General features: G+C 46.4%; 1 protein-coding gene across 5 annotated transcripts in view; it reads right to left on the bottom strand.

Annotated features, from left to right (window-relative positions):
* The window catches only part of MAP3K21 (mitogen-activated protein kinase kinase kinase 21), a 75,061-nt gene extending 59,460 nt beyond the window's left edge, over positions 1-15,601 (bottom strand). For all 5 annotated transcript variants that reach the window (XM_067025701.1, XM_067025703.1, XM_067025702.1 and 2 more), the window contains exon 1: positions 14,480-15,601. In XM_067025701.1, coding sequence (XP_066881802.1) covers positions 14,480-15,311 — 832 coding nt within the window. In that variant the 5' untranslated portion in view covers positions 15,312-15,601. The remainder of the gene's footprint in view (positions 1-14,479) is intronic.
* Positions 15,602-15,912: the final 311 nt, after the last annotated feature.

The raw sequence follows: 15,912 nt of genomic DNA on the forward strand, positions 1-15,912 counted from the left end.
CTGATAGGAAGAAAATATTTACATTGTTTTTCTTCCAAGAAATTAGGTCCTGATCTAAATGCAGAGTCTTTTCTACTGAATGTTTTGGAGAATACTGCAAATAGACAGCATATTACCATAAATCATTATTACTGAAGATTATCTTATATTAAATTTGCAAATTGCTTATAGATACGTTAACTCATGAAGATATTTTATGAAATATGATTGCTTTACCGAAGATTGAAATACAGCAAAAAGTAACAACTTCAGAGAAACATTATCCAGTTGCTGGTTTCCCCAGCCCCCAGCCTCCTGACAAAATACAGAATGCACAAGAGCAGCTTTCGGGAACCAAGCTGATGCCAGGACTGCCCTGAACGCTGTGCAGCAGGAGCTAAAACAACGGAGCTTCCCATCACTGCACACCTGCACCTGCCTGCCCCGCCCTTCCCGGTGCCTTGGGTTCCTCTCTCCCCTGGGTGACTTCTCTGCCTATAACCAAGCAGAAATGTCTCTCCGGTTTTCCATGAGGCTCTAATGCAGCTCCATATCCATGCTACTCCTTACCATTTGCTACAAAAGGAATGGTTTAAACCTACTGTTTTTTCTAACTTATCTCCTCACTCCATCCTTAAAACCCAGCCTTCCAACCTGCAGCGCAGTTGTTCTAGTTCAATCAAATGCCCCACAGATGGCCCGTCTCCACTTCCCTGCCACCATGTGACTTCTGGCTTCACTGTCCCAAATCTGAATTACAATCTTTCTCACTGGACTGGGTGCTGTCCCCCTCTCCTCTCTCACCCACATGCCACCCCGAGCAGATTCATCTTCCTCTAGTGTCGTGGCATCCTTTTCTTTTTTTAAACCTCTCGTGAATAAACTACCGATACATGTCACAACAGGGATGAATCTGAAAACCATTCCACTAAGAGAAAGAAGCCACACGTGAAAGGTTATGTACTATGATCCTGTATGACATCCTGGAAGAGGGACAGAAATCAGACCAGCGGTTTCTGGAGGCTGAGGGGAAAGGTCGGATGGCAGCGCTACACTGGAGAGTTTTTTCGGGTGATGCAAATCCTCTCTTGGTGGTGGTGGTTACAGGATTATATACATTTGTCAAAGCTCATCAAACTGAACACCCTCGGTGAGGGAGGAGTGCATTTTTATATAAATTATACCTCAGTAAACCTGCATTAAAAAAAAATTCCATGGTTCCCCGTAACTCAGGGAGAAGGTCCACACTCCAAAACTTGGGCAATCACAGTCCCTAGATTCATTCGCACAGCAACCTACACCTCAAACCACGCCCCGTGCCTCTACGGACAAGCTTGCTCAAGGCAGGCCGGCTGCTCATCCAGCCCAAATGATATCTGCTCAGCGACACCTTCCAAATACCCCCAAGCCGGGAACCATCACCTCCTCCACCCTCCCGTGAGCTCTGTGTTTCTGTGACAGTTCTACGAGGCACCAGGTACCAGACTGTGTGCTTTCATCAGACTCCTCCACTGCTGTTAGCTCTGAGACAGTGAGTATGTAAGTGTGAAACAGGGAGTCTATAAGTGAGGGGGAGAGAGAGAGAGAGAGAGAGAGAGAGAGAGAGAGAGAGAGAGAGAGAGAGAGAGAGAGAGAGAGAGTGTGTGTGTGTGTGTGTGTGTGTGTGTGTGTGTGTAGGCGGCAAGATGGCAGGGAGAGGAAGACAATGGTGAGAAACTCGTCCCATTCACGCTCACCCGCGTGCACCCACTCAGTGTCGTGTCTGACTTAGTGTTTGCAGGTGAAATTAACAAAAGGGGCTCATTCTTATGTTTGTCCTTTGCCCATGCCACTTCCCATCTAATAGAAATAAGAACCAAGTCCTAAGAGTCACTAGCCATCGTCAGTATTCACTATATTCCCTGTACTTTACAAGTGCTATTTCATTCAATCCTCACAAAAATCCCAAGAGATAGGTCTTCATTATCAGAGGATAATCAGTACTGAAAAAAATTCAGCAACACTGAATCCAACTGAACAGTAATCCAAACTTCAGAGTTAACAGAATATATGTCTGGGGTGGGGGAGAGTTGTTATTCAGGTTTCACCTTGAAAAATAACATAAAAATCAGTTTATTTTGTTCTTTATTTAACAACACTTTTGTCATCGTTGCAACTATGCACTAACTCTTAGAAGGACAAAAACGAACAAGCATGGGAGGTTTCTTAGACTAAATTATCCAGACAAAATTGGAGACTAGCATAAGACACTTCATGTTTGATCTGTGGAATATGACCTTAAGGGGGACCACTGGCCCAAATGTTATAGGAATAATGAGCGTTGACCGAGCACATTCTGTCTGTCAGGTACACTTACAGGTATTTTAATCAGATAATCCCCACCACAATGCTATAGGTGGATATTATTAATCATCTGTACTTGACAGATAAGGAAACTGAGACACAGAGATGTTGAGCAATCCATCCAAGGTCACACAGCTGAGGAGCAGTGCCACTCAAGCAGTCTGACCCCTGGGTCCACGGTCCTAACTACTGCCTGCATTGCTCACTTGACAGCTTTTGTCATTCTTCCACAAGCGATTTCCTTATCCTTTGGACATCTCTCTGTATGCAGGTGCCCATTCTCCTGCTTTCTGATTTCCTGCCACTGGACAGTTATCATCTGATCTAAGTAGAGGCGCTGTGGCATAGTGATGGAAGCATGCACTCCAGGGCCAGACTGCTTGGTTTGGACTCTGTGCTTCTGCTTCCTTGCCTGTCGTGGGAATTATGACAGTATGTACATCATAACGTTGTAGAGAGGAGGAAACAAATACATGTAAAGTGTTCAGAACAAGGTCTGGGACACAGTAAGCATTTCGAGAGGATGCTTATGCATATACCTACACACACACTTTATTGATGGGTTTGAAAGTGTGTTTAGCAAACCTTCAAAATCACTTTCACGGATGTCAGGAAATCCTATCACTCGGCAAGGCCTGAAATTTCACTTTGCAACAGATTCACATTCGTATCATCAATTTAGACAGTCACAGAAGTCACAGAGTTAATGCAACTGGAGAGAAGCAACACAAGACAGCTGAGTGGGGACTTATATACGTCGCCAGCACTGAATAAATACTGTTGTGTTGTGATATTCCTTTCCCCAAGCGATCTTCTAACTGTAAGATCTGGAGAGCAAGCATCTCCTCCTATCCCCCAATCACCTAATGCCATACACCTCTACATCAAATGGCCAATGGAACAGTTTCTATTAATGATAATTATCACCAGTTCCAATAAGATTATTGCCTACCATTTATTAATCCTCTTCTATGTAGAGTTGTTTCCACTCACATAATATCTCATTGGATCCTCATGCCATTCTATGAAATGGAAATTACAGTCTCCAGTTCACAGTTCAGAAATGTTATCCCAGATCATACGGCTACAATACAGGGCCACGCTTCAGATCCCATCTGCACGACTATCTTTCCAGTCTTCTGTGCTACACATAAAGCTACCAGTTATAAAAAGGGGGCAGAACAACCAGAAATTTCATTTTGTTAATTTTTGAATTTCCCTTCCTTCCATTCAGTTTAAGGAATTCAGTTTAACTTCTCAGCCCTGATGCCTCATGAATATCAAGAAAAATAAATATCTAATCCTTTAAAACCCTATATACTTAGGCCACAGACACACAAAATAACAGATAATTAGCGACTTCATCAGCTGTATTACATTTTCCCCCTTATAATACATACTAATTTCACTTTTAAACAATGATATCCTTACCACCAAAAAAAGACTCCAAATTAATGATCAAGATGGCTTGCAGTTCTATAAAACTCTGTTTTCCAAGACACTTTCCCATACATTATCTCCCCCTTCTGAAAAACATCCAAATTCGGAAGACATGAGGAAGCACTGATTAAAGTGGGCATTTAAACCATGCTATGTCTCCAGGCCCCAAGTAAGGCCTGGCAGCCCTTAAGGAGCAAAAAGCTCAGAAAGGCAACTCTAAAATAAATACAAACGGAACTCCAAGTGAGAACTAAAAGCTAAATATTTTAAATTGATTGCATTTCTCAAGCAGTGCCATGGCAGAATGCAGTATTAGCAGCTTTTGCATTGTGGGCTTTAAAACACCTGCCCTCACCCGGAGTCCAAAGTTTCCACGGGAGCTTTCAACTAACAGAAAACAAGTTAAAATAACACTCTGAACGTCAAAAGTTTAGAGTTCCATGAAAGGCCCATTGTTCTGGATTCTATTTCAGAGGTGTTCAGCAGAATTCCTCAAATTCCTTATCTTTGGGGCAAAGTGACCGAAACCAGAAATAGCCGGTGTCCCGACAGGTCACGTGACCGGGCACCTGGCCAGGTTTCAGCCGAGGACGGGCTGGCGGTGCTTCCGCCTCCTGACCTCACCAGGAAGAGGACCTCCGGGAATGACCATGCACAGAGGGGCACATCCACCCGCTGGGCCACAGAAATGGTCAATTCTCGTTAGCGACCTAGCGACCAGTGTTTCAGCCCCCACCCTTGTGCCACGTCCGTAAAGATTTTTGACCCCCGTCAGCCCCATTCTTTAACAATCAGCCTCTACAACTTGTGTTTTGTCTACTTATTCAACCATGAGGCACTCGATTTTTCCGGCTCCTTTGAAGTTTCACTTTGGAATTTTCCGAATTATAGTATATAATGTATATTTTTAAAAGCAATTACAATGTGTCCATTCTATTTCCTCAACATTTATGGGAGTGCTGGTCCAAATTCCATTTGAGTCAAATAGGTTCACTTTAATTAACCTTTAACTAGGAATACGTTATCAAAAAAAAAAAGGTCATAAGAAAGAAATCAGTTGAGAAAAGCAACAATGGTAAAGGATATACTAACAAAACACCTGAGTCTCAGTCTAAGACAGGAAGGTTACTCTGTGAATTTCAACCCTGAAAACAATCAACCATTCATTTACAGGGGAAAAAATGATAAAACTTTCTAAGTTTACCAAATAGCCTCGGTTTTCCTCACATTTCTTCCGTCTATTCCCGCACCTACACCACTCATTCGCTCACGAGTCTCTGGAGGCCTTCGTCCTGATCTTCAGGTCCCTTCTCAACCTCGGTCTCCATGATCTTTTCAGCTCTTCCTGGACTCTCCGAAAGAAACCCTACACCCTACGAATTCTGTGTATTTAAAGCCACTTCTAAGAAATACGGCATTGCATCAGTGTCTCTGAGCTCCTGGGCCGCCTTCCCCTTGCATCCTCCGCAAAACCATATCTGGCCTCCATTTCCCACGGAAGCAACCCGGCACCAGCCCTGGATTCACTGCACTGCAGCACTAACTGTGAGACTGCCTCCAAGTCCATTGGCCTTTGGAATCTCATTTTCTCCTTCTAATAAAAACAAAACAAAACAAACAACAGAAAACAAAATGTGCAGCTTTGTCACTGTCTCCCTGTTCCCATATTATATGAGCCTGTAAATATCAACACCATGTCCCCCTGGGGGCCTTCCTCATCACCTCACTAGAAGTCCTCTGCATTTCTAACGCACTTAAAGCTGTGCCACTCCCATTACTACACTTAAACACTGCCTTATCTCACTCGTGGGTCTCACCTCTGTTACTAAATTGTAAGCCACTGGAGGAAAGAATCTGCACCCAATTAATATTTGTTCAATATTGGTTTATTTCTACTGCACAGCACCTACCATTTTTATATACTCAATAAACAGTTGTTACATGAGTGAGTGACTACTTTAAGAGAAAGAATGACCAGGAAGACGATGAAGTCCTATAAGCCTTTCCATGTCAAGTCAGCTGCTGAATACAGAAAAGCACCTCACCTGTGCCCTCCTAAACAGTACAGACTGTTTTAGAAGTAATGATATAACAAAGCAGTTATTTGGATATTGATCCATCAGCAGTGATTGACACAGCTGATCATTCTTCCCTGAATCACAACATTCCCCTGTTTTCACTCCTTTTCTAGCAGTTCCTGCTTCTGGCTCCTCCCTGTCTCCAGGGCCTCTAATCGATGGTGACCCTCCAGAACTCAGTCCCTGACCTCTGGTCTTTCCTATGTGCACTCAGTCCCCAGATAATCTCAGCTGGTCTTAGGGCTTCATGCCACAGCCATGCGGCCCACTTCCAGGTGATCGCCTCCAGCCTGGTGCTCCGTCCGTTCTCAAAACTGCAGCCGTGTGATCTGCTACAATGGCACTCAGGGCCTGGGCCTCAGCCCAAACGTCTCCAGTGGCTGACGAGACCCGGTGTGGTCTGACCCCCTTCTCCCTGGTGCCCCGTGATTCCCTTTCATGGTTCTCCTGTCACACCGGCCTCCTGCTCTGGGGAGCAATTTCCGTTCCCTCTACAAAGGTTTGTTTCCGCCCCCCCCAGATGACCCACTCTCCCACTTCTTCAGGTGTTGCTTCCTTTTCTGGAAGGCCTTCCTTAGCCATACAGTCTAAGCCTTCAACCCCTCACCCCAACATTTTCACCCTCCTTTTCAACTTTCAGTTTTTCTGCTGAGCGCTTACCACCCTCCACCCTACTACATCTTTCACCATTTACCCTTTAATGTCCATGTTGCCCACTGGCATGTAAATTCCACAAGGGGAGGAATTTGCTTCTGCTTTGCTCACCACTGACCACCCAGAGCCTGGAGTGTCCCTGGCACGTAGTACACAGTCACCAAATAACTGTGATGTGAATGAATGAGTCAGCTCGCTAAACACAAGGAGAGAGAGACTTCTGCAAAGTCCAGAGAGACGCGGTCAGCTAAAACACAGCTTCACATTGCTCTTAACACCGAAAGCAAACGCCGGCGGTACAAACCTTTTCATGGACACACACAACACACAGTTTTAATGAGAAAACTTCTTACATTTCATTGTGTGAAAATCTAGCTCTCTATTTCTGTCAGCGGAGTATTTTCAATATTTTGTCCAGGTATGGAACAGAGTAAACCAATGAGGGAGGAATCTTCCACCACATGCTACATTAGCGTATTAGTAAACAGAAAGTAATATAGTTGATATTAGAGTCAATATTTGCAGAAAACCTGAAACAAAATAACTCCTCGACATCAATTAAGCCAACAATTACTCAAACATCCTATAGGCAATCAAGATACTTCCCCCAAATGGCAAGTGATTTGCTCTTTTTCAAAGAGCGTAAAAAAATGTCCTAGTAATGAACTCTGGTAGTGAAACAGTTACAACGGGTAACTTAGTACCTCCTGCCTTCTCCCTGACCCTCAACTTATCAACCCAAGTTACAAGTAGACCTGCCAAAGCGTGCAGATGGCAGTACTCCCTAAAGGAACAAAGCTCAGGACTGTTTCCTCGTACCACTGGCTGGCCTGGATCAAGCGAGTCAGCTGAACTAAGAAGACCCTCACACCCAACCAAGAGGAATAAATGTATGACAACATGGCATTATATTTTGCAGAATGAATAATAATAAAGTCCTTGGGTTACAAAGAATTGTAGAAAACTTTTAGTTATCAGGAGTTCACACACAAACTAGGAAACATTTAAAGCCCTCAGAGAGCTTCCAAACCATATGTAAAAATGAGTATAGTCACCAGCTTACATTTAGGTTTCATCTTACAGTTATTAAATACTTTGACAAATACCAGGGGTCAGCAAACTATATTTTATGGGCCAAACGGGAGACTTGAAGATTTGCAAAAGAGACTAGATGGTCTGCAAAGCAAAATCATATTTATCATCTGGACCTGCAGGGGAAAGTGTGCTGACGCCAGGCATATACTTTCTCACTGATCCTCACATCATCCTATTCAGAAAGTCGGGGCCCATGAGCCCATGGCTGGAGAGTAGTAGATTCAGAGCCCCAACCTTAGACGCCACAATAGCACCATTTGTCCCCCCAGGTCAGCGGGACAAATGCTTGGATGATCCTTTCCCCAGAGACATGAGCCCCGGATAAGCCACCCATACCCTCACTTAGCGCCTACTGTGACCCAGCCATGCAATGTCACCAGACAGTTCACTGGATTTGGGATACAGTCTGTGGCCACGGTGGAATTTCTATACCAACCCAGAGAACCCTGAGAAGGGACCCACACATCTGGTCCCTTGGACAGCAGCTTCCAAACTTGGCTCTGCACCTGAATCACCCAAAAGCTTTTTAAAAAAATATCTTGCTGCATCCCAAGCTCAGGATGGATTGATGGATGGATAGGGTGTATTAAAGCAACCTAGTAAAACATTAATGGTAGAAATCAGGTGGTGAGTACACAAGTGTTTACTTAAAAGTTCCTTCAACTGTGTATAATCCAAGATTTTGAAAATAAAATGTTAGAAAAAAATTCATTGCTCGTTCCCAACTAAGGCAACCAAATCAGAATATCCAAAAGTGAGACAGGGAATTTTATTTTTAGAAGTTTATGGGGAGCTTTTGAAGCTACATTAGGTGTGGGAGCAACTACTCTGGAGTGCCATTCTCCATCAGCAGAACTGGCCATCTAGCCTAGGGGTTTTCAAAGTATGGTCCAGGGACCCTGAGCAGCCCTAAGGTGGTGACAGATTAAATTCAGAAGCAGATGTGAATGTTCATCTGCCTTCCTTTATGTCATCAAAGTGAGCTTCAAAAGTGTAAAGCAATGCCACTCTCCTCACTAAATTTGTTTTGGAAAATAAGGGTTTCCCCCTACATTAACATGTAACAGATCTATTGTTACTTTTATATTCAATGTCTTTAGATTTATCATTTTAAATTTCTAATATGGTAAATATCAATAGCTAGAACCCACATCAACAAAAGCTCTTTGGAGTTCTGATAACAAACATCTGAGAACTGGTAACCAAGGTACTCTATGAAGAAGATAAAAGTTCAAGTTCTGGGGCTTCCCTGGTGGCGCAGTGGTTGAGAATCCGCCTGCCGATGCAGGAGACACGGGTTCGTGCCCTGGTCCGGGAAGATCCCACATGCCGCGGAGCAACTAAGCCCGTGAGCCATGGCCGCTGAGCCTGTGCGTCCGGAGCCTGTGCTCCGCAACGGGAGAGGCCACAACAGTGAGAGGCCCGCATACCGCAAAAAAAAAAAAAAAAAAAAAAAAAAAAAAGTTCAAGTTCTGGGATTAGAGGCCCTGGATTCAATTCTCTGACAAGTGGAGTGGCCCTGATCAAGTCAATTAATCCCTGGCTTCAGTTTCTTCATCTGTAAAATGGGGATACTTTAAAGTACCTACCTCAAAAGGTCGCTGTGAGGAATAAATGAGGATAAAGTTTGGACAATACCCAGCATCTAGTAAGCATTAAATAAATGTCAGCTATTGTTTCTGTTACTATTATTATTTACTTAAAGATAAAGCGATATTTGAAGAAGATGAATTGTAAAAAATAACTAAATTCATACTGATTCAGAGTCAGTTGTACAAATTTGTTTCAGGCTCCAAAATAAAACTAGCGTAGTTTGCCCAGCCTCACCAGGAACCCTTCTTCTGCCCCCTAAAATTCCTTCATTCCACCTTTTGGGAGCCCTTCAAGTACCACTGAGGGTTTGGAGACAGTCACACAGAAATTTGGAGTTAAAATCATCAGCCTGACATAGTAAATCTGGCCATTATTTTCTAACTCTGGTGAATCAGAGGAAGAAAGTGCCCTAAATTCGCTCATTAAACAAATAGTGATTATAAAAACTAGGCTCTGGTCATAAATGAGAAATAATTTATGCCAAACCAATGTCCAAGTATTTTATTTTCTATTTCTGCCCTGATAGCCTATGATAGATACAGTCATAAAGCAAATTATCCTAAGCTTATACGTTTTTCTTTGTAGATGTTAGTCTTACAGCAGATCAGAGCACTTTCCTCCTCAGAACTGTCAATGGCTTGCTTTTGCTGTGAGACAGTCCACACCTCTCAGCGTGGCATTCAAATGCCATGTTGTCTGGCCACTTGTTAAACGCCTGTCTCCTTCCCAACAAAAGCCCGTCTTCCTTTCTTTCTAGCCACACCTGACTCCTAACTGTTCCCTAAAAAAGCCACCTACTTTCATGCGGAATTTAGCCAATTGCCTAGGAAGGGATAAAAAAATATTAAACAGATTTTCCCTGCAGTATCAGAAGTCAAGACTTTCAGGCTCAAGGAGGTTATATCACTTGCCCAAGGTCACACAGCTTGTAGAGGAAGACACCAATATTCAAACCCAGGTCGGACTTCAAAGCCAAGGCTCCTTCCGGTGCCGCACTATTCTGGAAAAGTTCAACCCTCACAGGCTAGTGTGGGAAAGCAGGAATTACGGACGGCCTTCTGAAACAATGGAGATTCCCCCTCTCCTCTTTTCATTCCCATACTTTAATACACTTGACAATGGCTACAAAATGATCAGAGATGTACAGTGAAAAGTGAGCATAATCCAGAACTAAATTACTGCCCCTCCTTTCAACTATAAAAAATGAAAGTGGACTATTTATTTTTTAATATGCAAGAATAAAAATGGTAGGGGAAGATGTGGTGACCTGTTCTGATTGCTCTTCTTCCAAGAGTACATCTTTAGCCAATTCTGTTTCACAAGCTGATTAGCTCTCTGTCACCACCGGGCTCTCTGGACTGATCTCCCTGGACCCTTGGAATAGGAAGAGGCTGTGGTATGAAACTGCACAGACAGGAGAAGGGAGAAGACGCATTTCTCTTAACTGATAATAGCGTAATTAATAGCTCCCCCAGATCACTCTTATGAGTTTGTTAAGCGCCTTATCTGGAGATCACGTTGGCTATAATTTTCTCAAATAGTTCCTTTATTAACACTGCATTAATGAGAGAAGCTAAAACAGAATTCAGATTCCTTTTGTAGTTTGTTCTAGCTAAAGCTCTAAACTGCATTTTATAATAAATATAACTATGTCTATTTATAGACTGTAGATATCCCTGTAGATAATTATATACATATTACTCCCTGAGGGCTAAAAAAAGAAAAAAAATCAGGATAAAAAGATGCTTAATCACTGAAATAAAAAGTACACAGATAAGCAGCTACCAAAGTCTCTGGCTCAGTTTGTCATGGAACGTTTATTTTCTGCTTAAAAAAAAAAAAAAAAAAAGGTAGAACACAGTAAACAACATTAGTAAGAAAGGAACCATAAATCATGCCATGCAATTTTCTTTCAGTCCTGAACTACACCAGAATAAACAAAACACTTAAGACTAAATTCTAATAATTCAAACCCTCCTCAGCAATTCACATACTGTACCATTTTCTTTTCTCTCCGTCCTGGTAACTCCCCTGAAAACCACTTCCATTGCTACTGCCCTCAGTCAAGTCAGTGTCTTCTCTGGCCTGGGGCACCTCCCCAGGCTTCACTCTGGCCAATTACTAGTCCATTCTTCAGACCGGCCAGGGTAATCTTGGAGACACAGACAACATCCTCCTCTCCTTCGCTCTCTACCACTCACCATGCTTTCTTTTCTCGACAGCACTTTCTGATATTTGCATGACTGCCAACTATCTTCCCTATCAGACTAAGCCCTGTGTCAGTGGCGACACTGTTTGCCGTCTGCTTTGCCACTGTGCCCCTGGGCCCAGAAATGCCTGGTACAGGGTGGGCCCTCAAAATCTGTTGAATAAATGAGTTCCAGCTCATGATGATTTTTCTCTGCTCTGAGTGCATATAAAACTGGCTCTTTTCACAGTAACTCAGGGTTGCCTTGTCTTGCTCTCTAGTTGTGGTATACAGATTTAGCAAAGCGTTCCCTATTTAGTTTGCATCTGGGAATGACAGGGCCTAGCATATTTAAACAACATAAATGATGCTTAAAACTTGCTAATGTGGCTCAACTTTCAATCTTTTGCTATCTGTTAGAGAAGGGACAAAGTTGTTTGTACCATCACAAGATCAGCTTTTATTTCAACATAAACATTGTCTCAGACTATATGACAGAAAAAAAAGAGACCAATGAGAAAAAAGAAAAGAAAACATATTGAGAACCATATCTTACTTTGATAACTTTAAACATTTGCTTTAAACAATAATTTCTACTAGCTCGGGTCCAAGCAGTCGTATACTGGCTCTTTGTTACATGAGTAGACTAAAGAATAAAACTAAAATTCAATATTGATTTTTAAAACCTTGTTTACATTATCATTAACTCACTACCACCATTAGCAAATAACCAATGAAGTCAAACAAAATACACTGTAATAGAGTCTCTGCTGTACTCAAACAGTCTGAACAAGAAGTTATGGCTTCAGGTCTTCCCTGGTGGCACAGTGGTTAATAATCCACCTGCCAATGCAGGGGACACGGGTTCGAGCCCTGGTCCGGGAAGATCCCACATGCCGCAGGGCATCTAAGCCCGTGTGCCACAACTACTGAGTCTGCTCTCTAGAGCCCGCGAGCCACAACTATTGAGCCTGCTGCGCCACAACTACTGAAGCCCGCAAGCCTAGAGCCTGTGCTCCACAACAAGAGAAGCTACCACAATGAGAAGCCCACGCACCACAACGAAGAGTGGCCCCCGCTCGCTGTAACTAGAGAAAGCCTGCGTGCAGCAACGAAGACCCAAGGCAGCCAAAACTAACTAACTAACTAAATAAATTTAAAAAAATAAAAAAAAAAGAAGTATGGCTTCATATATTATAAGAGGATCCCAAAGTATCTGCATTTATTCATTGAATAAATAATGCCAGAGCCAAGATAAGGCAATGTGCTAGATGCTGTGATCTGCACCTTTTAGGCCCCATTCAAAATGCTATGTTGTAGAAATTAAAAAACTCTAAAAGTGGTTATATCGTAAAAAACATTTGGCTAGGTGAGTAACCTAGCCAATTAAGTCTTTTTAAAAGTACAATACTTCAAGTGCAAAGGCAACCCTGCCTGACAATTACAGAAATTAAAATGCTCCAGGAAGTTTGGCAATTTATTCTGAGGGTGAAAAGTCTTTCGAAAACTGAGTTGCAGCATATAATCACCTTCAGATTACATAATATCTCCCAGAGACACAGTAGTCTACTTGTTCCACCCTACAAGTTTTTCTGGTGTCAATAAAAACTATTTAACCACGTTATTATTCCAGGGTCATATTATTTCTTTTCACTATTTAACAGTATTAGTCCTTTTAAAGTTTTTCATTTATATGTTGGAACATGGGTTAATCTAGCCTCCCATGTTTTTTACAAACACTAGCAAACTTGCTCTTCTTTGTGAACAGGTCACACGGACCTCAAGCATTACTATGAAACAGCCTAAGCATAATGCAAAAGTAATAGTTACAGACCCTTTAATTTTTCCATCTAAGGACGAGTCCAACCCAAATAGTCTGCCTGTGTTGGTGATTTTTTTTTGTTTTTTGTTTTGGCTGTGCCCCAGGTCATGTGGGATCTTAGTTCCTGGACCAGGACCAGGGATTGAACCCGTGCCCCATGCAGTGGAAGCTTGGAGTCTTAACCACTACACAACCAGAGAAGTCCCTGTGTTGGTGATTCGATGTCCTGAAACAGAGTAGGTTTGTAAAAGGCCAGGTTCCATGTCTATCACAGAACTGTGGCAACTGCGAAGAACCAGAGCAAGCAGGATGCTCCTGCTGTCCTTAAAATACCCGGTTCTGCAGGACGCTTCTGACAGACAAAGGCTCACAGGACTTCACTGGGGAGAGGGGCTTATGGGATCCATGGACAGGACACTCAGAATGTGAAGTGATCTGCAATACTGAAGAACAAATTTTAAGCAGCTAATGCTATTATATCTTTTATACGATGAAATTTAATAGAATTTGTGTTTAGTTCATTTGTCAGTTCCTTACTGACATCTGGAAAATGCACCCTGATTTATAAACAAAGTGAATGATATAGGCCAGGTCTTCAGGATTTCAAGTACCTGCACAAGGACAATGAACTTGCTCTGAAATCCACCCCAAAGTGCATGATGGCACAAAATGGTGCTTCTGGGTCTGGGGACTATTCACCAACACTCAAGCCACCGAACCAATAATGAAAACCTACTTCATGGGCAGAGACATCTGAACGAAAACTCTTTGGAAACGTCAAAGGACTCGAAGCCATATTTGAAGTGGTAAAGGAGAGACCTCAACACAGTGCTTGTAAAGCTGAAACAAAGGGCAGTTTGATGTAGGCCACTAGGCAAGACGGGAGGCCATGGGTTCCCGAGGAAGGCCTCAGTTTGCAAAGTTCTATCCAAATGAACCACTTACTGTACCCAAAGGGCAAACAGCACCGTGAGGTTTCCAGAAAGCCCCGATATTTTACAACTGTGTCTTCGGCAAGCAAGTCTGATCTGCCTTTCTAAAAAAGGCACCTGAAAGAAACCCAGCAAGGTAAGTGTATCACCTGCCCCAAAGCAAGTAACCAGGGTCCAGATGGCCCTCTGAGCCCCGGAAGGCCGGCGCAGGAGGGGCTGCCGGCGTCGGGAGGCCGACCCCCGCCTCCCTTCCCCGGGCACCTGGCCCCGCGGAGCCCGCCCAGCGCCCGCACGGAGGTGGGCTGCGCGGGGCGCGGTTGCGTCCTCCCCTCCCCCAGCCCCCGCCCTCACTTACTGTTGCTGGACTTGAGGTCCCGGTGCAGGATGGGCACGACGGCCTCCTCGTGCAGGTAGAGCATGCCCCGCGCGATCTGCACCGCCCAGTTGACCAGCACGTGCGGGGGGATGCGGCGCGCGCGGCGCGGCCCGGGCGCGCGGGGGTCCGGGGCGGCGTTGGCGGCGGCCAGCGCGCGGTTGAGCGCTCCGCCGCGGGCGAACTCGAGCACCAGGCAGAGGTGCGGCTGCCGCAGGCACACGCCGCGCAGCTCGATGATATTGGGGTGCCGCAGCATGGCGAAGAGCCGGGCCTCGCGCCGCACGCTCTCGGCCGCCGCCGCCGCGTCCTGGTCCGGGTCCCGGCGCGCCGCCTTCACCGCCACCTCCTGGCCCTGCCAGGTGGCGCGATACACCTGCCCGAAGCCGCCGGCGCCGATGAGCTCCTGGAGCTCCAGCCTCTCGAAGTCGACGTGCACCGGCGAGCCGGGCCGCGGCGGCGGAGTCCGGGCGGGGGGCGGCGCGGGGCGGGCGGCCGGGCAGCACGGCGCCACGTAGTTGGCGGGGAAGATGCCGAGGCGCCGGTGCACCTGGCCGGCCCACCAGCCCTCGTCGCCCGACACGGCGGCGTCCTGGGACAGCACCTCCACCAGCTGGCCGCGTCGCAGGCTCAGCTCGTCCTCGCCGCGCGCCTCGTAGTCGTACAGCGCGGCCCACAGCCCCGCTCCCGCCGAGGCCGAGGCCGAGGCCGAGCCCCCGGAGGAGGCGGACGACGACGACGCGGAGCCGGCGGGGGCGCCCGGCGCCGGCGATCCCGGCCTGTCAGCCGCGACCTCGGCGCCCGCCAAGGCCATGGGGGGCGAGGGCCGAGCGCGGGGCGGCGGGCTCAGCCTCGGGGGCGGCCGGGGGCGCGCATCGTCCGGCAGGGTCACCGCCTGCGCCCGGGAAGGCAGGGAGGAGGAGTCGGGGCTCGGGGATGGCGGGTGTTCACGGGCCCACTACCTGGAGGCCACGGCTTCAGCCCCCGTTCCTCCTCGGATGCCTCTGCTGCTGCAGTGGTCCCAGCGGCCGCCGGGGCTGTCGCTCCATGGTGGCGCTCTGGGCCTGCGGACTCCCTGGAGCACGCTCGGCCTAGCCGCCGTCTGAGCCCGCCCCCAGGGTCCGCCCAGGCCCCGCCCCCTTGGCCAGACACTGTCTGCGCCCGCCCCCTCCGGGCCCTCCCGCCTCGCCCCTCCCCGTGGGTCCGCCCCGCCCCCTGGGCCAGACACCGCCCGGGCGGGCCCGCCCCTCCTCGCCCCTCCCCCAGGGTCCGCCCCGCCTCCAGGGACAGCCCACCTCACCTGAGCCCACCTCACCTGAGCCCACTCCGCCCCCAGGGTCCGCCCACCGCACCCGGCCCGCCCCCACCCCCAGGGCCCTAGGCCGCCCTCGAGGCTCGTGCTCCGCGGCTTTGGG

This window comes from Kogia breviceps, chromosome 2, assembly GCF_026419965.1.
Source record: "Kogia breviceps isolate mKogBre1 chromosome 2, mKogBre1 haplotype 1, whole genome shotgun sequence".
In the NCBI taxonomy this organism is placed as follows: Eukaryota; Metazoa; Chordata; class Mammalia; order Artiodactyla; family Physeteridae; genus Kogia; species Kogia breviceps.